The following is a 20,061-nucleotide window of genomic DNA, read 5'->3' as shown; positions in this document are numbered from 1 at the left end:
AGAAAAAGGAGGAAGATTGGCAACAGACGTTAGCTTAGGATGAATCTTCCCCTGGAAAAAAAAAGTATACCCAGAAGTCTAGAAATAATGGAAAAAAGATCTCAAAAATATTAAAAATAATTACAACATAGTTTATAGCTTTTACTGCTAGTGCAAGGCCTAGAGTTGTCCTTAACATATAGCCCACCAATCTTGACAGATGAATAAAATTAATATATTCTTTCAATCAAGTTTCTCCAATTCAGCCCCAGTTACCATTGGAGAGCAAATTAGAGCTGAAATGGATTTAAGAGGTACAATAAAATTGTGTATAACTCATACATATGAAAACATGAAACTCTATTAATCCCAGATGCTACACTGGACAGTGGAACACAAGGACCAACCAAAGAGCAGGTAAGTATTTTGGGGAGACTCTTCTAAGCAACACTCAGCCCAGAGGTGGTTCTGATTTGCAGAAAGTTAATTTGAGAAAAGCTTGTAGAATCCTTCCCATGAATTAACACATTGAAGGAAGCATTTTTATCGGTATTTTGCACATGCTCAACACTTCCAAAATCTCCTGCAGTCCATGCATTTGGAAGCAAAACTTCTTTCAGAGGAAGAAGCTCCCTACTTCAAGAACTGAGCTCTGAGCTACTGCATGCAGAAACTAATGTTAATTGCAAGCTTTCTGATGCCCTAGAGAGTGACTTATGTGAATAAAAAGATTTGGAAATTAATTTGGTTTTTAAAAATCAATATTCAATTTATTAGAGTTACAAATTATAAATTCAAAATCCTAGTCCTTCCATAAGCGTTTAAGCTCAGTTTACAAATCATATTAATCAATTTACAAATCTAACAGATTCTATAATCACTTTAAAGGGAGAGTTGGTCACAATTAAATTATCTTTAAAATTTCAAACTGTCAATATAAATTTAATACATTCAATTCCCTTTTTAAGTACCTTGTTTGACTGACTGACAAACATTTCCAACTTCTTAAATAATATGGTAAATCTAACACATTAAATGTACATGGTGATTGTTAAGGTCTCTTAAATACTCTAATACCATCTACAAACTTGTTAAAATTTCAACTTAAAAATCATAGCTGACACATTTTTCTTTTGGGATTACAAGATTAATCTTTAGACAGTGGAATCTTTATAGTAAACTAAACATTTTAAGTTTTAAAGGTGCTTAAAATCCCAACAACATACAAGATTATTTCTAAATCTCCTTGGGGTTGAAGATTCTTACTGAAAAAGGAAACAGCTGCATCAACCCACACAGTTTTGGGGTTACCTTCCCAAAGGAATCTGATAAATTGGAGACAGTAATGCCCTCCCAGGTGACTATATCACGAATTTGACTTTGCACTTCCTTGGCTCTTAAAATAATTATTTCCCATCCTGTTCCAAAGATTTTTTTCCCCTTTTCATTATCACCCTGTTTGGGAGAACTACACAACTCTTAAAAATATTGAAATGGTATTCAGTTGAATGCTAAATATCACCCGCGGCTTTGTTGATCCTTTGGTCACAACTTCCAGGGTCATCCTCCTGACGACTAAGGGCTCTTTGCAACCAGTACTTTGGTTCTGATACAACAAACCAGCCAGAGTGATGTGGCTCAACACAGAACTAGGACTGAATCTTACTAAGAAGTAGATCAGGAGGCAGCACAAAGCCAGGGCTCTATGTAAAAACGACCAGAACCAAAAAAAGGATCAGAACCAAAAACAGGACCAGGCCAGGGTGGAGCATTAACATCAGATCCAATCTGTGATCAAATTCACATGCCAGGTACTGTGGATAAGCAATGAACCTGGGAGAGAGAGCACCCTCTCCCCAAGCTCACTGGGAAGGCAGAATTGCACATGGATATAACTCTTTGCCCTGCAGTGGACGGCAGGGTGTGCTTGCATGCCCACTGTTACTGGTTTGTCAAAGTGTGCATAACTATATCTAATATGCATGTTATTCATTCCGAAGTGTTCATTCATTCATCACTTGCAGCAATGCATTGAGAACCTACTACAGACCCAACATACACCAAAGAGCCCACACTGAAATATGCAGTCATTATCCTGGTTCCAGGAGAGGGCAGACAAGTTAGGAAATCTCTCTTTAAAAATGAAAGGACATATCACTTTATAATTTGGCCACTGTAGAAATTAAGCACTGACATGGCAAAAATCTGTCCTAAATTTAATGAAATTATGATTTTCATTAGATGTTTGGATTTGTTCGTTTCTTATTTTAGTCTCATTTTAATAATGTTTACATGCCAAATAACTTTATAAAATTTAATTTATAAATGGTTATAAATCACCATGAGCTTCTAACAGTTTTAGTATATTTGGCAAATAAATTAAGAAACTCACAAGAAGGGTGGTCCCATACAGAGAAGGAAAACTCCAGTGCAGGCAACGCTTTCAACTAGTAACTTGTAAGTAAATGTACAACTGTATTTTTGAAGCCTCATTTTACAACTCTGATTGCCAGAAATGAAATGGAGAGTGTTAAGGACATGAACGCCCAGCTCTTTTAAAACTTAGGTTCTTTTATGTACCTGATATAGGCTGTCCCTGTTTGATAGACAAAAGCAGTACAGACTTAAGTAAAATGTGCCTATGTTAAGACTCAGACTGTTCCTTCTTCAGCTCCATAAAACTTCTTAAAAATAACCCCTTTAAAAAATAAACTCCTTAAGTTACCTTTTTTATAGTGTAACTATTCTTAATATGTTCACTAAGATTTTCCTAATGCATAAACGACAGCAATTTATGTGCATTTTTGTAGGAAATTAATTAAGATCATTGTGAGAAAATTTTAAAAGAAAACAAGGAAATTTACATTTTGAATTTTTCATTTAAACACTTCTTTTCTACAACAGGCAGACTCTTCCTGCATCTTTCAGTCCCTGTAAAGATAAATATTATCCAGTTCCTCACCTATGATGAGTATGGAAAAGTTGCTCATTTAGGACCTAACTGGAGGTTGTTTACAAAGAGATGGAGAGCTATGGAATAAACGGTTGGCAGCAAATGAGCTTCTACACGTCCCTGTGTGTTTACGACCCAAAGTTATCAGACAAAAGCCTCCCGAATTGCTATTCTTTCATACAGAAGAGAGGAAAAGCCACAAGAGGAAGAGGCAAAGAAAACGTGGGACTACATTAATCCATTAGGTTCTCCTAACTGACCTCAGAGGGTATTTAGATAGAATCTTCATGAGTAAGGCAAATTTGGCCAAATATTTAAAGCCCTGGGTGGAATATCTGACCAGATTTAGAGAAGGCGATAAGAGCCCAAGAAAATTTCCTGAAAGTAAAAGCCATTGAGAAATGATTTTCTTTTTAAAACTAAGCCACTTAGAGAGGCCAGCCCAGTAGCACAACAGTTAAGTTTGTGTGCTCCGCTTCAGTGGCCCAGGGTTTGCCAGTTCGGATCCCAGGCATGGACCTACCCACTGCTTATCAAGCCATGCTGTGGCAGGTGTCCCACATATAAAGTAGAGGAAGATGTGCACAGATGTTAGCTCAGGGCCAATCTTCCTCAAAAGAATTTGATAATAATAAGGCACTTAGATAAAAGAGAAAACTCTTTAACATCTGATAACAGGTATGGATAGGAGTGAAAATAAGAAAAATGAAGGCTATTTTATAGACACAAGCGAAAGCTATAAATATAAATAGACTTAAACCAATTTGAAATTTAAAATAATTTAAAATGACGGCTCCACTCACGATTATCTTGCAATCATCAAGACCTAGACAAAGCCTATATATCTATATAGCATTTTAGTCTACTTCTCGATAGAGTATTATTCACTACACATCTATATAATATTCAGAGGAGAATTATCTATCTGTTTTTGTATGGCTTTAGCATTTTCCAAAAACGAATGTGCCTCTTGAGAGAAAATACATTTAACAAGCAGATTTGTCTTCGTGTGAACACTACAAAGGTCCCGTTGATTTTGTAGAGTTAATGCAGTTTCCAAAAGTGTGCTAACTTAATTCCCAGGATGCTGATCATGCGGAGAATCAGCCTTAACATCTACTGAGTTCCCACAATGAATGAGACTTGTTCCCTCTAGTGAACTTTCAAAAAAAAGATCTGTGCTGAACCATGTCACGATGTGAGATGAATTAAACTATTTCAATAGGACTGTTGTATTTCAAAATCAGCTGTCCAACTCTGCACCTAAAACACAAAAAGGACAGAAAACATTTTATTTTGTAAATGTCTAACATTTCCAGTAGTTTCCCCTACAGATATTGACTTTACATTGCTACATCAAGAAAATTATAAGGAAGACTTTGACCCTTGCATCTGGATACGGTACACATTTTGTAGAATCGAGTGATGTGCCCACTGGCTATACAGTGTGTAAATTAAGCTCAACGTGTGTGAAAGAGTGAATCCGAGGCAAGAAACTAAATAACTCATTTCAAGATACTCAAAGACACTGCCTAAAAGGGCAACTGGCAGATAAAATAAAATAGTATATACATAGTGAGTAGTCATGAAATATTCCCTAAATTAAATTGAAAGTATTAGCTATATTGACAAAAGCCTACATCTTCTTTTCCTCTTGGAAAGTTGATCTTAGCTTGGAATGCTACACAGCAATTTTTTATAATGGTTATGAGAAAAGGCTATTTAAAAACTACTCCTTGACTAGAAAAAGAAAAAGAAAAAGTATATTCAGGACTTTGATCAGGGAGGTGACAGCAGAAGTTTTCCTACCCTGAACTCATGGTCATGGTTACGATTTGTGCAAGTTGTTGAACTGAGCTCTAGAAACAAACTATTTCTTGGGGGGAAAAAGTTATAAAATGGTAGTGAATAGCAGCCGCATGATAAAGAGAAGATTTTCTGGTTTTGAATAATTCAGGCTATGCAGGACGAGACATTGGGTACGTCCAATCAGACAGCATCACTTTGGGATCTGAACATCTGAGTAGCCACCTGCATACACAAATACATGAAATAATTGCTGTTTTTCCCAATTACTTTGACACACACAACAAGAGTCAGGGATTTTTTTAGCAACCTTATTTAAGTTAAACGTTATATTTAGTCTCATTTTAAAAAGAAGTGATCTGTATCCATTTTTAAATAATCAGTCTTTGAAATCAGCAATGATTTTATAGTAAACAGACTTCTATAAAAACAAAATATTTACTGGCAGTAGAAAGTTGTTCCAGAGTTTATAATCATAACTAATACATTTTTGGTTGTTGTTTAAGAATCAACTCTACTCCTCTATGTGAGTCACCTTATCCTTCAAAGGTTACTAACTGGGGACAGTCAGAGAGGTAGGCAAATCATCTGAAAATAGTAAAAGGTACTAGTAACACAAACAGGCTCTTCTCTGAGGCCACATTTTATTAGAAAGAGCTGGCTGCTGGGTCACTCACAAAACGCCATATCCTGAATTTTAAAAGAAAGAAACATTCACAGAGCAATGGGCTGGCAGCCATTCCAGTAATCAACGAGAAGGGAAGGGAAGAACAAATTTAAACATGTTTCAAATCTGAGCTCACTTGACCCACCAGCCAGCTTTCAGATAAACCTCCTCCCCTATGGCATTTTCAAGTGCCTATTTGAATGTCATTTCATGAGGGAAGGCAAAATTAAAACCCGGAGATGTACGACTTCTATATTCAAAACAATGCACAGCTCTTCATAAGCAACACTAAGGGCTCATGCAGAGTTTTAAAAGGTCAAAAATTTTACTAGGTACATTTTTACAGATTATCTTTAGAACTTTTATTTAACACTTAAAAACAGCTTAACTTTCTAAAATGTCTCAAGAGAAAAAGAGCTTCATATCAGTCAAAATTATAACAGACAGAAACAAACACAGCAAGCCATCACTGAAACTTGAAGAGACACACAGTTGGTGGGTTTCTCCATATGCGAAACTGGATGCATCACAACAAAACATAAGTATATAATTAAGAAAAATACCATTTCTATCCTTTCTTCTTATCATACTTCTGACATGCTAACATGCATAAAGTCAACAGTGACCTTTAATATAGCTTTGTTTTGTGATGCACATTTTTGCCTGTTTGAGAAATTTCATTTATTTCACAAACATTCACTGAGTGGCCACTATGTCTGAAGCACATAACTAGATATTTGGGGTAAAGAAATGGACAAAATACAATCCTGACCACGAGAAGCTCACAGTCTACTGTGGGAACCCTTACACCACCCATGGAAAATGCCATAATGGAGGCAATAATAACTGTTGACTCATATTAAATTAAGAACTTTACATTTACAAATTTAATCATCATATCACTGTCATTTCATAGGTAATGAATTTGGGGTTTAGAGAGAAGCGAATTGACTTTCCCGAGAGCAATTAGTTAAAAATAAGAAGAGGCAGGATTTGAACTCAGGTCCGTTGACATGAAAGCATATACTGTGAACCTTTATGCTATAGTTCTTCAAAGAACTATGGAAACACAAAGAAAGGACCCCAGTGGGGGTAAAAAAAAAAAAAAAAAGTTAGAGAGGGATAAGAAAGGAGGTTTCAAAGATGTTTCACTTACATGGAGTCTGGAAAAGAATAGTCAGGACCTGAGCAGTTTCATTATGAATTCTTTAGGAAAATAAGTTAGCTGGCCAAAGTAAATGTTGGAATTGCCCTAGATTTATTTAGCTACCTGAAGAAACAACCATAAAGACATTCTCAAATAATGATGAACACTTTCACTGTTCCTACGGAAGGAAGCAAAATAAGATGTCAAATTGAAGAAAAGAAGGAATGCCCCACATTTTAAAAATTGATAGAGGGCAAACATTTGTGAACAAGAAAACAGTGACAAGAGGGGAAAAGTCCTTCAGGGCTGTCAACCGGGCTTGTGCGATGCCAGGTAACAGGTACACACTCAGCAGCTTTCATGAGGTCACATGGCCAAGGAGGCCTAATCCAAAGGAGCATAAGCCAATGGAGCACATTCTTCAGACCGACTGAATGTGATAAAATTTTTTAACCAATTAGCCCATCTCCTTAATAACTAGATGCAAGCAACTTCGCTCAATTCTTTTCTCTGTTCTATACTACTTTGGCGTCACAGCAACCCTGTGAGGTATGAGTTTTTAAAGCATTCCTATTTTACAGACAAGAAAAAGAGGTAAAGAGAAGTTAAAGCATGAAGCTACTTAATAAAACAACTGGAACACAGTTGCTACTTTCGTCTTTCCAATCAAAATGATCTGTCCTATGCCTTGTCGCCTCAGAATCATGCTCTCAATTCAATAAGCATATCTTAAGAGCTTACTCTATATAAATCACTAGTCTAGTTGTTTATGGGCAAAAAAATGGAAAACATATGCTCCCCACCCCTGAGGATCTCCCTGTGTGAGTCTCCTTGGTAGAGAATCATCAAATTAATCCTTAATAATATGATAATGAATGACAATGGGCCAATGCTGTGTTTCTCAAACTAATGTAACACTAGTTCCAAGATAAGCTCCTTGAAAAACAGGGTTTTATGGTGAAAGAAGATGGGAAAATACTGTATAGTATAGGTCTAACTTGGAGATCTGAAACATACGTGAGCATATTAAGAGCTCTGATAAGTCTTGCAATACACAAACCTGTTTATCTTTGTTTACCTAATATGTATCAAACCGAGCTGAACTAATGTTCCATTGAATACACTTTGGGAAAAGCTGGGTTATGTGTCACCCCTTACAGAGGCTATTTTTGCATTTGTGAAAAATATCTCTCCCAATGGAAGTGACTATAAATATGGGGATTTCACCCAGGCTATGCTAATCGTAGAGACACTGACAGGTGATTCTTTTGCCACCTCTCAAATCAGTTTCCGTAGAAAGATGCCTATTTTCTCCGATCACAGGATGTAATGTTAGGGGGCCAGCCCAATTTCTTCTCTTCCGTTAGCCAATCACAAGTCAATCAAGTACATTTTTTCTGGCAAGAGCTTCATTGACTCACTTGGGTCTAAAAATAACTCTTGACCACAATGTGGTACATCTAGATCCTTCTCCAGAATCTAACATCTATATTCACCATTGCAAGGTGTTACTCAGTTGTAATCATTTTCCACTAATACATACTAATCCGGTATGAAAAGACACCATACAAAGTAATCAAAATCCTCATTCTTTTTTTTCAAGTTGTATAGAAATTTTTCCAGCATTAAATGTTCCATCACAATATTTGGCAAATGCATACTGGCATTCACACACTTTAAATTTTAACAGATTTGGGGAGGAACAGGTCCAAAATAATCATTCCAGCCTTTGAGAAAGAAAAATCTACGCTCTAAAGAATGTTTCTAAGATAGCATTTTAGCTATAAATCAGATTCACTCCCCAACAGCGATCTTGAACTACATGTAAAAGAATCAGTGTTTTAAACAAACTAATCTTAACCCATGTTTAACTCTCAGAGGAGTGGTCTAGGAATACAGATTCCACTGCTTAGCCATAAATTAATAAAGGTTTCTTTTATGAGTATTGCAATGACGGATATGCATGCCTAGGACTGCATGTGTTTGGGTTTGAGCACAAGTCCCTATGTGTAGAAATATTTTTAAAGTATAAAATATAAGCAAACAGAAAGAAAAATGGTGAACATGATCAGGCCCTGAAGGTATCCTATCAAAGGGGAACACATCTGAGGACCTACAATCAGCCAAGAGCCCAATCTGAGCACAGAGACTCAACCTCCACCCAGTCTTCATCGCAGGCCAGCATCTGCCATCCAGATGCACGATGTGTGAGGAGATGAGGCTGGTGCCAAGACCACTTGCAGTTCTTCTAACAGAAGATGGCTGATACCCACAACCCTCCTCCAACAGATTTTTGCGGATCTCTAAAGTAATACAAAATGATAACTCAGACCAACATTCAGCTGGTCAAGAATCAAGATGATTCCCATGACGTCATGACAGAATAGATATAGATATTCCTCGCTGATCAATGAAAAATGGAATTTTCTGTCCCTTTTAATGAATCCTAATGTAGAATATCTGAGAGAACGAATCACTTTCAGGAGTTAAGTTCAAGTTCAGTCCCCAGCCTGGTACCAAACAAGTATGATGATCGCTTCTTTCTGCTCAGGAAGAGAGCTGGTGGTATCAAGGAACACCTATCCATACTCTGCTAATCTAACCAAGTAAACCTCCTACTCGCTGGTTCTACCACAGGGAAAGGTTTTATCTGTATATGTTGTTTTGTTTGGGGAGAGTTTTTCTACTACGACAACTAAATCCTTAGACATTAGCTACACTTTTCTTAAAGTTCAGAAAAAGAATTTAGATTAAGAAAACTGACAAACTTGACATCTCTCTCTTGCTGGAAGATAAAATGAATATGGGCAACTTCATCATAGTTTTAGTTAAGTAAATGAATTTTTTGAGCTAAATATTATTTCCTACTAGCTTAATCAGAAATATTATTTCAAACAAATAAAAGGTACTTATAAGGTGAAAATTGTTAAGACAGTCACTCTTTTCCAAAGGCAGAGGGCTCTGTTAAAACCTACATCTATAGGAGCTACACTGGAATTGGTAAATTTCAATATTCTGTACATTTCCTGCCTTCTTGTCATCCATTCTTCAAAAACCAAATCCCCCTGACTGAATGTCCCTAGTCTCCTTTCTCCAGTCCTCCCACACCATTCCTGCAGCACTACACACTTTATACTATCCTTCACGCTCCCTATGTGCAATTCCCTGAGGGCAAGGCCCATCTTGTGTGTCCCTGCACAGCCCATTGACCCTGGCCCACCTAGAGTGTACATGTGCTCAAAAACACTGAATGCATCCATTTCTTCCTCAGAGTAAGTATGGATATTCCTTTATCATTTCTTAAAACATTTTAATCTAAAAGAAATTTGAAGGCCGTGTAAAAATGGTGAACATTTTCTTTTATCTAAAACTTCCTAAAAAGTTAATTCGTACAAGTACCATCAAATTTACATGCTGAGCAGACCTCTCTGTTTACTAGAATGAAAAACCATACAATAAGCCCAAAATGGAGTTGCTTGTGCTAAGCCTCACGCCACCAAACCAAGACTTAATTACAGTTTCCGCTCTCCCAGAAATGGACTCTTAAACCAGTCAATCAGGAATCGCCTGATCAGCACTAGCTAGGGGATCTGCTGGTAGACCCCTGCCATCCCCTAAAGGAAAGTGACCTTGCAATAGCCAAGCCTCTTTTTTGCCTGGTGTAACTTCCTTGTTCCTGCTCCCTTCTGCCTATAGAAGTCTTTCATTTTTGCACAGCAAGTCGGAGCTCCTTTCTCTCTGTTAGATTGGATGCCCGATTTATGAATTGGTGAACACAACCAATAAGATATTTAAAATTTACTCCATTGAACTTTGTTTTTTAATACTAGTTCCCTGAAGATTCCTAACCTACTTATCTCCTCTTAAAAGGTGATAGAGGGGCCAGCCAGGTGGCATAGTGGTTAAGTTTACACGCTCCACTTGGGTGGCCCAGGGTTTGCAGGTTCGGATCCTGGGCGTGGACCTAGCACTGCTCATCAAGCCATGCTGTGGTGGCATCCCACATAAAATAGAGGTAGACTGGCACAGATTTTAGCTCAGCGACAATCTTCCTCGAGCAAAAAGAGGAAGATTGGCAGCAGATGTTAGTTTAGGGCCAATCTATCTTCCTCATGGGGAGAAAAAAAAAAAAGGTGATGGAGAGGGAAATCACCTTTGTGGTTTTTTAGTGTTGGTTCGTAGTTTAATTCTACCTTTAAAAACACAATGAACAGACATTTTCTATTCTATTATTGAGTAATACCATGAACTTAAAGTTCCCTTCATTTAACAAGGAATTATAAAGTACATAATGTAAAACATTTCTGAGTTCACATTCGAAAAACGAACTAAATCTAAATCTGCATATTTTGTGTTTATGAGGAATGAAACATTTTACTTTAAAACATTGTGTTATTCAGCAGATGACTGATTCATTTTTTCCACAACGTGTACTGAGTGCCTGCAGTGTGCCAGATCCAGGATAGGGGCTAGAGACACAGCCCCACCTCACAGAGCTTGCAGTCAAGAGGGATCTGGAAATCTTGATGGACTATACATTCCAGATAGTCAAGCAAAAGAATTATTGTTTTCATTTTCAAAAGTATGCCGCATTATAACAGTAATATCACTTTGGAATTTCATTTCTAAACTTGAAATAAGGCAACGATAAATTAACATTAGCTTGCACATAATCCCCTTGAAGAAACAATGTAACAAATTCTGAGGTGCAATCTACAAAAAGTGGAATAACAGAAGGTTTTAATTAAGTAGGAAGTAGGTGAATCACAAATATTTAGATTAGCTTTATCTATGCCTGGGGTGTCTTGACTTTGGTTATTTGAAATAATTGAAAATGAGTCGTCACATTTTAAATTTTTCTTTATCTTCAGATAACAGTATGAAACTATTTTTTCAAAATTTCCAATTCACATACTGAATCCTGCTAGACTGCACTATATAAACTGTTTTCTAGGATCTGATTTTAGGGTTTTGATAGCAAACTTATACAAACCTTCTTACTTATATTATCGGAAGGTAAGAAATGTTTCCTGTTTGAAGATTTATTATTGATCAACCCATACGCTCTCCATTTGAAGATCAAAGTGTCTCTGCTGATCACCTCTTTTAATCCCTTCTCAGTTTGATTCCTAAATATTATTAGAAAACTATTCTAGCCCTACGTTAAGAATTTTTAGCTTATATTCTTGCTTTCTTGGTCGTTAAAAAAAAATTAAGCATCCCATGCTGATATTAGTCCAGATTACTTTAACATACCTTTACTATCAGAAAACCAGGCCTTAAGAGTGCTATCATTTTTAAAGAGCAGAAACATAAGGAAAAAAGCCTCAAGGACATTTTAAAGAATACCTCTTTATTAATACTAAATGAATCATATTTAACATAAATTAAAACGTGTCTTATACTCAGGAGGAAGATGGGTAAGATGGCTATATGGGAACATCAGTTGAAATAAAAACCTGGTCACAAACTACTCATCTCAAGTGGTGAAAGCAGAGAAAATGGAATATTCCTTTTTCCTTAGAAAGACCGTGTGCAGTTTCAAAATCGAAATGTCTTTCAGAGGCCACTTTGCCACCCTCGGAGGACGACCTACGTGTCTGCACACACCACCACCCAATGAGGCTAATATCCTCAACATCCCCTGAGCATCCACAGCAGAGCGTTCACCTAATACGCACGTCCAGGTAGACATGGGTATGCAGAGCCCGCAAGACCCAGTAAGCTGGGCTTCTGGAAATTAGGAAACAAATGATAAATGACTCCCTCTCTCCTCTAAGTCCCTGCCTTCTGCACCTCATCTTTCTACTCCCGTCTGCAAAGGAAGGTCAACTTCCTTCTTGATGGTTCACTGTTATTCCCTCTGGGTTTTGAGACAGCACAGTGAGAGTGACCGCCGGGTTTGCGGGCGCGCAGACTTGCTCGCTCCGTGCTCCCACCTCCCCCTCTCCAGCCTCTCTGGCCTTTCCTGACCAAACGGTGGCCTAAGGACTGGGGGAAGGCTTAGAGCTGCGACGAGGAGTGGGGGAGGCCAGCAGAGACTGGGACCTGGCAATCCGCAGAGTTCTAGGTCAGGTTCATCCCTATCTCCATCCCTCCCTCCACCTCCCAACTTCCACCCCAGACGCCCTTTGCCAGAAGGCACCCCTTTGCCCACCTTTCCCTCCTAACCCCACGCCACCAGTCCAACCCCCTGTGGCCCTCCAAGACGCCCCTCAGGGATGGCAGGGTGCAGCGCCCTTACCAGGCTCGTGGACCCCGGGGTTGTCGGACAGCTCGATGACCAGGAGCTCCCGGCCCTCGAAGCTGCGCCCCACCGTGTAGATCCTGCTGATGGCGGTGCACTGGAGCCACACGGACACCAGCGCCTCGCGCAGCTCGGGGTAGCGGTGGTACTCGAAGGAGATGCCGTCCTCCTGCTGCAGCCGCCGGCGCCGCCTCATGCCCGCCGCGGGGGCCCCGGGCTCCTGGGCTCCGGCGCCCAGCAGCCACCCGCAGGCGGCCAGCGCCCCGCACAGCGCCAGCAGCGCCCGGCCTCCGCGCCCAGCCATCGCCCCGCCGCCGCCCGTGCCCGCCTGCGCCGGCGGCTCTTTTGTCTGCCCGGCTCCGGGACTGAGCTGGCTGGAGCTGCGGGGAGGCCACCAGCTCCGCACCAGCCTCCGCGCGCCTCGCCTTCCCCGCCGAGTGAGCGTCAGCCCGCGCGCGGGGGCCACCCAGAGGAGAGGGGCGAAGCGGCGGCCGGCGGGCTGCACTACTGGCCGCCGAGCCCAGGGGAGCTGCAGGAGAAACCACTGCGAGCAGGGGCCGGCGCCCGGCAGCCGAGCGAGCGGCGGGGATGCGCAGGGCTGCGGGCGTTATTCGTTGGCTCAGAACCACGTGAAAAGCCGAATGGCGCAGGGGAGGAGGCAGGTGAAATGACAGCTATGGTCTGGGTTTGGGAAGGTTGTTGACATTGACAGACCCATGACATTGCGTGTGGAAAAGATATTCTTGGATTGTTAGTGGAGCCTTTTAAAGCGGCATCTATTCTAAGCCGACCAGGGTTTTCTTCTCCATGCATCAAGAATTGGAGAAGATTCCAGGAAAAAAAAACAACAAAGTATAGGCAGTCGCTTGCCTTCTCCCCATGATGTATCTTTAATAACTGTATGGATAGTCCGAACACAAACCCAAGGGTGGGTTTTCATTTATTTCAAGGTCTGACTGGAAAACAGACCATCATGCATTTTGGGTTAGAGGTTTAGGGGAATAAAAATGCATTCTGTCAATTTGTAGATACTGTCTTTAATTGTATTTATGCACATTCCTGGATTCTTCCGGGGAAAAAAATTTAAAAGCTAAGTCAATGTCACGTGGCAGTGCCTCCACCAATCCCTTCTGTAGCGCCCCTGGGGAAAATTAAGTTCAACTCTGGGGCTGCCTAGACAAAGGATGTAGGTTGGTATTAAGATTAGATCTTTCAGGTGCAGCTTATCTGGGTGGTTCTGGCTCAGGGGAGCTTATCAGGTTGTAACCAAGATGTTGGCCAGGACTGTAGTCATCTGAAGGCTCGATTGAGGCTGTAGAATCTTCTTCCAAGAAAAAATCAAAAGATTAAATCCTGTTATAGAAAAAAAAAAAAAAAAAAACTCTGATCTTGAGAGAGAGCTCCATGCAGATACAATAACTGCAAAGTTATTGTAAAAATATAAAATCATTTACAGCTTTAAATACCCAGCCTTTAGATGGGATTTATATTCCTGGAGCAACTCCAGAGCAGATGTTATTCTAAAGAGGTTGCCATTTGGATTCAAGAACAGCTCAAATCTAAATAAGTAATCAATCCATTGGGTATTCCAACCAAGCGGAAAAACTGGACACCGTATGGGTAATTTTTCACGTTGGACGTTTTCCTTCTAAACTTTCTCTTTCTCCGCCTGTCTAACAATGCATTGCACTAAATGAGAACTTTCTCCTGGCAAAGGATTCAGATATTTAAATGATTTTACTGGATAAAAAAAAAAAGGTTGCTGGGGTCTGGCCAGATGGCATACGGGTTAAGTTCGGACCTTCCACTTCAGCGGCCCAGTTCCCGGGTTCGGATCCTGGGCAGGGACATACACACCTCCCATCAAGCCATGCTGTGGCAGGCGTCCCACACATAAAACAAAGGAAGAGGGGCATGGGTGTTAGCTCAGGGCCAATCTTCCTCAGTAAAAAGCGGGGGATTCGTGGCGGATGTTAGCTCAGGGCTAATCTTCCTCAAAAAAATTAAAATTTAAAAATTGAAAAAAAAAAACAGGTTGCTGGAGAAGCTGGTTCCAAACCCCTCTGACTATCTCCACTTCCCTCAGCAGCATGGGTCTTCCTGTTTCGGAATTGGGGGGAAAGCTGCCACTATAAAGACATGCCACTCACTTCAATTCGGATCCAGCCATGTTCCTTGTCAATGTAGACAGAGCTAAGAGCTGTATATTTTCCACTATGACCAGTCTGTGTTTGATTACATCGCCCAGAAGTTTGAAACCAGAGTTATAATTACATTTCTAAAATCATACCCAAAAGAGCAATGTTGGAAACCTAGAAAAAGAAAACAGAGTAGCTAAAACCAGTAACTTCAGAAGTGGGAGCTTAAGATTTTCACGTTTGCAATTTAAGGTCCCCATGCTAATTTGTGGCTAGGTGGGGCATATGGACTAGTAACTACACACATAACATATTATTCATTGAAGTCCTGTGTTGCCCTTCAGCTATCTCTTTAAATAAAGGGTGTGTTTTCTATTTTCTCCCAAATCTCATTTTTATGGGTTGTTTTTTACTTTTTTTAAATGGGTGGAATCCTACCGGCTACGTGGCCTCGCCTGAGCGGGAACTCTGCGTCTTAGAAGTGGTTTCCCTTATCTATAAAATGAAAGTTTGGATTGCATTATGCGTTCACGTGCGGCAGAATCATCTAGAGAGTTTGTAAAATGTGCAGTCTCCCAAGCCCCCAGCAATGCAGTATGTCTGCGATGGGTTCTAGGAAGTAACAAGAATACCAGGTATTTCTTTTTCTTTCAGTTATTTTATTGAGGTCATCATTGTTTATAACGTTGCGTAATTTCAGGTGTACATTATTATTTATCACTTTCTGTATAGACTGCATCATGCTCACCACCAATAGTCTAATTTTTGTCCATCACCATACAATGTGTCCCTCTACCCCTTTCACTCACCCCCAGCCCCCTTCCCCTCTGGTAACCACTGATCTGTTCTCTTTATTCGTGAAGAATACCAGGTATTTCTGATTTTGATGTTTGATTGACAAACATACTTTGAGAAATACTGTACTATATGCTTTCTAAAGTCTCTTTCAGATCTAAAATGCTATGATTCTGAAAGTTTTCTTTCTGAAAAAAATTCCTACTTATCCCATAGATGATGGAGTTCCTCACTCATGATGGGGCATACCACGGACACCAAGGAACCAGTTCAAAGGAGTTAAAAGTTGGTCTTTGGGGCCAGCTGGGTGGCATAGTGGTTAAGTTCCTGTAATCCGCTTTGGCAGCCTGGGGTTCACAGGTTCGGATCCCAGGCATGGAGCTAGCACTGCTTGTGAAGCCATGCTGTGGCAGCAACCCACATAGAATAGAGGAAGATTGGCATGGGTGTTAGCTCAGCAACAATCTTCCTCAAGCAAAAAGAGGAAGATTGGCAACAGATGTTAGCTCAGGGCCAATCTTCCTCACACACACACACAAAAACTTGGTCTTTGAATTTCTGGGCTATTTTAGGTATAGGTCAGCTTCACTGGAGCGTATATTACTTGTTTGTGGCTTCATAGGCAATTGGTAAAATGTTATGCACCCATGCTGGTTGCTAGATAGAAAATCTGGCGTGCCAAGTCTCTAATGTGTTTGGCTTTGTGTACTCATAGTTAAACCTAGTATGTAACCCACATTTTAAGTTGTGCACGCACAAGAAAGAGAGAGAAAGAGAGAGAGATCTTTTTCTTCATCTTACTTCTGGACATCTATCTGGGCATATTTAAGCTCCCCAAACCTCCACTTCCTGCATCACCTCTACTGTTTTCAAATCCAGAAACTATCTCTTTCTATTTCCCAAATCTTTTATGCTCTCCTCCCAAGGCCCTGTCTAAAACTCGTCTACTCCACAAAAGTTCTGTAAACACCAAGTTCTATATTCATCCAGTGGTGTGCTGGTAAATGTTTAACACTCACCTCTCCAGGAGTGAAACATCTGATTTAGAGTGGTTGCTGATTGCCGTGGATTCCCACCATGGCTGATTTCAAATTACCAATGTGACGTCACTGAACATGACGTTGAGAAGAGATACTCGGCAGCACACCTTTATATGGTGAGGTGGTGTGGACAAATTCTTTCTACTCCTCCCTTTCAAGAGGTGGGGCTTAATTTCCTTCCACCTGCAGGTACGCAGGACTTAGTGACTCGCTTCCAATGAACATAATGAAGGGATGGGATCTTACCTACCAAAATTATGTTGTAAAAAGATTGCAGCTTCTCTCTCTCTCACTCTCTCTCTCTCTCTGTTTCTCTTCCTCTCTCTCTTTCTTTTATCACTTGTCCTGGAGAAGTTGGCTGCCATGCCTGGAGAAGCTCATGTAGCAAGCACCTGAGGGAGGCCTCTAGTGAACAGCCTAAGAGGGGCTGCCATCCTTAGTCCAACAGCCCGTGAATTACTGACACCTGTCAACAACCACATGAGTGGTCTTGGAAGCAGATCTTTCAGCCCCAGCTGAGCCTTCAGATGGCTGCATCTCTGACAGCTTGGCTACAACCTCATTAGAGACCCTGAGCCAGAACCACCCAGCGAAGCAGCAACCAGATTCCCAACCCACAGAAGCTGCTAGAGAATAAATTGTCATTTTAAGCAACTGAGGTTGGGCTAATTTGTTATGCAGCACTAGCTAACTGATACATAGAGCATCTCCCCCAGACAGATACAATGGACACAAATAACCTCAACAACGTAAAGGATAATAAAATGTGGTGAGATAATTAAGAAGTGATGAATTTTGAGTATTTATTGCCTTCATTCTTCAAATAATGTATTTAACTGCAAGTTTTTGTAATCCATTTTTTGTAAATAATGGCTGTGGTTAACAAGTGACTCATAAAATTCCTTCAGTTTAAACAATTGGCTCTTGCAAGTTGGTATGAGCTGGCTCCAGCACCCCTGTACATATATCTAGCTCTGGTCTCGGTTCCTCGCTCAGCAGTACTCCCTCACTCTCTGGCTGGCCTCTGTAGTTCCCTGTAGAAGCAATATTGTACTGTCATTCAGTTTTCATGAACCTTCTGCATCAGAATCGCGTAGTGAGCATGGCCGCATTCCAGACCAATTGAATCCAGTTTTCTGAGAATGGGGCTTGGAAATCTAAATTTAAGTGATCTTTCCCTACCCCTACTCTGGTATGGTGATTCTGATACACAATAAGGTGGGAGGAACACTGCTTCAAGAGACTCGTTTTGAAGTTTGACAGATCAGTGTTCTAATCCCTAATCGACTTGTTTTGGGATATTGCTCAATGATTTCATCTGAAAATGAGGGACACTTTGAGCATTCCATGAGATAATGCCTGCAAGCGGGCGGGCACAAGAGAAGTGCTCAACAAGTGGAAGCCTTCCATGCCCCAGTGCTCCTTGCTCAGACAAACTCTCCAGTCGTGGTACCTCTTACTGCATTCCCCCTCCAGGCATTCCTGCTTCAGAATCCTTCCTCCTACCTTCTCAACTCCAAACGCCAATGCCTGTTGTTCCTTATTATCACTGAAGAAATTCTCTTAGCCGACTCCCGCTTAGCATCATTCACACCCTGAAGCGCACCGACAGACGCCCATGTACCTGACCTGGGCTATGACTGGTCTCACATTTCTCACATTCCTCTCACTTCTCACGTCACTGGGTTATGTGCATACCAAGAGTCAGTCAGGAGTCACCAAAACGTTCATGGTGCTTTTAATTGTAGTTGTGTAATTAATTAAAAATTAGGTAAACTGATAAATACAAGAGTAGAAAAACACTGAATGCTTTGGAAACACCTGAATTTTAAAAATGGCATTACATGTGGATGAGAAAACAGTGAAGGACTGAGGAAAACATAAAAATCTCTAAAGATTCTGCTCTTAGATTTGTTCAAAAACCTGCCACTTGGAAGAAACTAAGATAGGTGATAGTAGAAAATGCATTATGGTGAAAAGGCCTTGTTCCTGCAACTAATGGCCAACCAATGGATGAGCATACGCTGATATTTTAAGTGTAAATAAATTATTTGAATTGTGCTTGTGTGCTTCATTTTTTTATGATTCTCTTCGTTAATTGGTTTTTTCCATTAAATAACCCACTGGAACTGTGTTCCAGTTGTATCAGTTAAGAGGGTAGATATGGACTACGGCAGAAAGGTAACAAGAAATTCATTCTGAATGTGGTGTAGAATCAGCTGGACAGAATTCCATCTACAAGGATCACCACCTGAATATCTAATTACCAACTCAAATTAAACATGATCCAAAGGGTTTACATTGTTTTTCTTCATGTCTACTTTATACCAAAATCTCTGTATCCTAGCGGCCACCCCAGTATTACTGACACTGCCCAAAAGAAATAAAATATGAGCCCTATATGTAATTTCAAATTTTCTAGTAGCCATGTTAAAAAAAAGTAAAATTAAACAGCTGAAATTAATCTGAATACTAAATTTTGTTTAACCCAATATATCCTATCATTTCAACTTGTAATCAATATAAAATGTATTAATTAAAGATTTTTCATACTAAATCTTCAAAATCTGTTTTGTAATTTACCTCGCAGCACACCGGCACAATTCAGACTAGCCATAATTCAAGCGCTTAGTAGGCACACATGGCTAGCGACAACTGTGTTGGACCATTGACAAATCTTGCTGTTCTCATATATCTGTCTTCTGAAATTATTCCTTGTGCTTTATCTTCACAGTTAATGTCTTGGTCCACGCACTGCTTATTTCTTGCCTGGATCAAGGCAACGTCTTTCCCTGATTATTCCTCTCCATCATTGGTTAATCCCAGTTTTTAGTCTTGAGACCCAAACCACCTTCTGCATCATTCACCTTGATTGCGCTCTCCACAATCCTGTCACATCTTTCACTCAGTGGATCAAAACCAAAGCCGTGATCCCCTTCCTCAGAGAACTTCATTGGAGATCCCTAGGAAATCTTCCTTCTTGTATCTCTTCCTGCTTCTCTCACTACCTCATTTTATTTCCAAAGCTATTACTTCAGATTCCTGCACTGCAGTCCCCAAACCACGTGTTCACTTACACCGTCCTTACCTCCTAAGCTGACTTTCCTCCTCCCAAAGCCAACCTTATTCCCAAGAACCTATTCCTATCCTCCTCTTCTCCACCAGACAGTCCTCCTCTCTCCTATACTTTTGAGGTCCTCTTTCTCTCCTTGCATTTCCCCCTTTGCACAATTCTCTTGTATCCTCTTGGAGAAAACTGAAATTCTCACTTAAGTTCACTTTTCCTTTT

The 20,061-nt window shown here is 40.3% G+C and overlaps 1 protein-coding gene across 1 annotated transcript in view; it reads right to left on the bottom strand.

Moving 5' to 3' along the window:
* CPE (carboxypeptidase E) overlaps positions 1 to 13,251 on the bottom strand; it is a 104,062-nt gene extending 90,811 nt beyond the window's left edge. The window contains exon 1 of the mRNA XM_014851446.3: positions 12,797 to 13,251. Within this exon, the coding sequence (XP_014706932.2) occupies positions 12,797 to 13,103 (307 nt within the window). The 5' untranslated portion in view covers positions 13,104 to 13,251. The remainder of the gene's footprint in view (positions 1 to 12,796) is intronic.
* Between the last annotated feature and the right edge of the window lie 6,810 nt (positions 13,252 to 20,061).

Source organism: Equus asinus, chromosome 3, assembly GCF_041296235.1.
Source record: "Equus asinus isolate D_3611 breed Donkey chromosome 3, EquAss-T2T_v2, whole genome shotgun sequence".
Taxonomy (NCBI): Eukaryota; Metazoa; Chordata; class Mammalia; order Perissodactyla; family Equidae; genus Equus; species Equus asinus.
The sequence above is the reverse complement of the archived record's forward strand: the minus strand, read 5'-3'. Positions and strand labels throughout refer to the sequence as shown.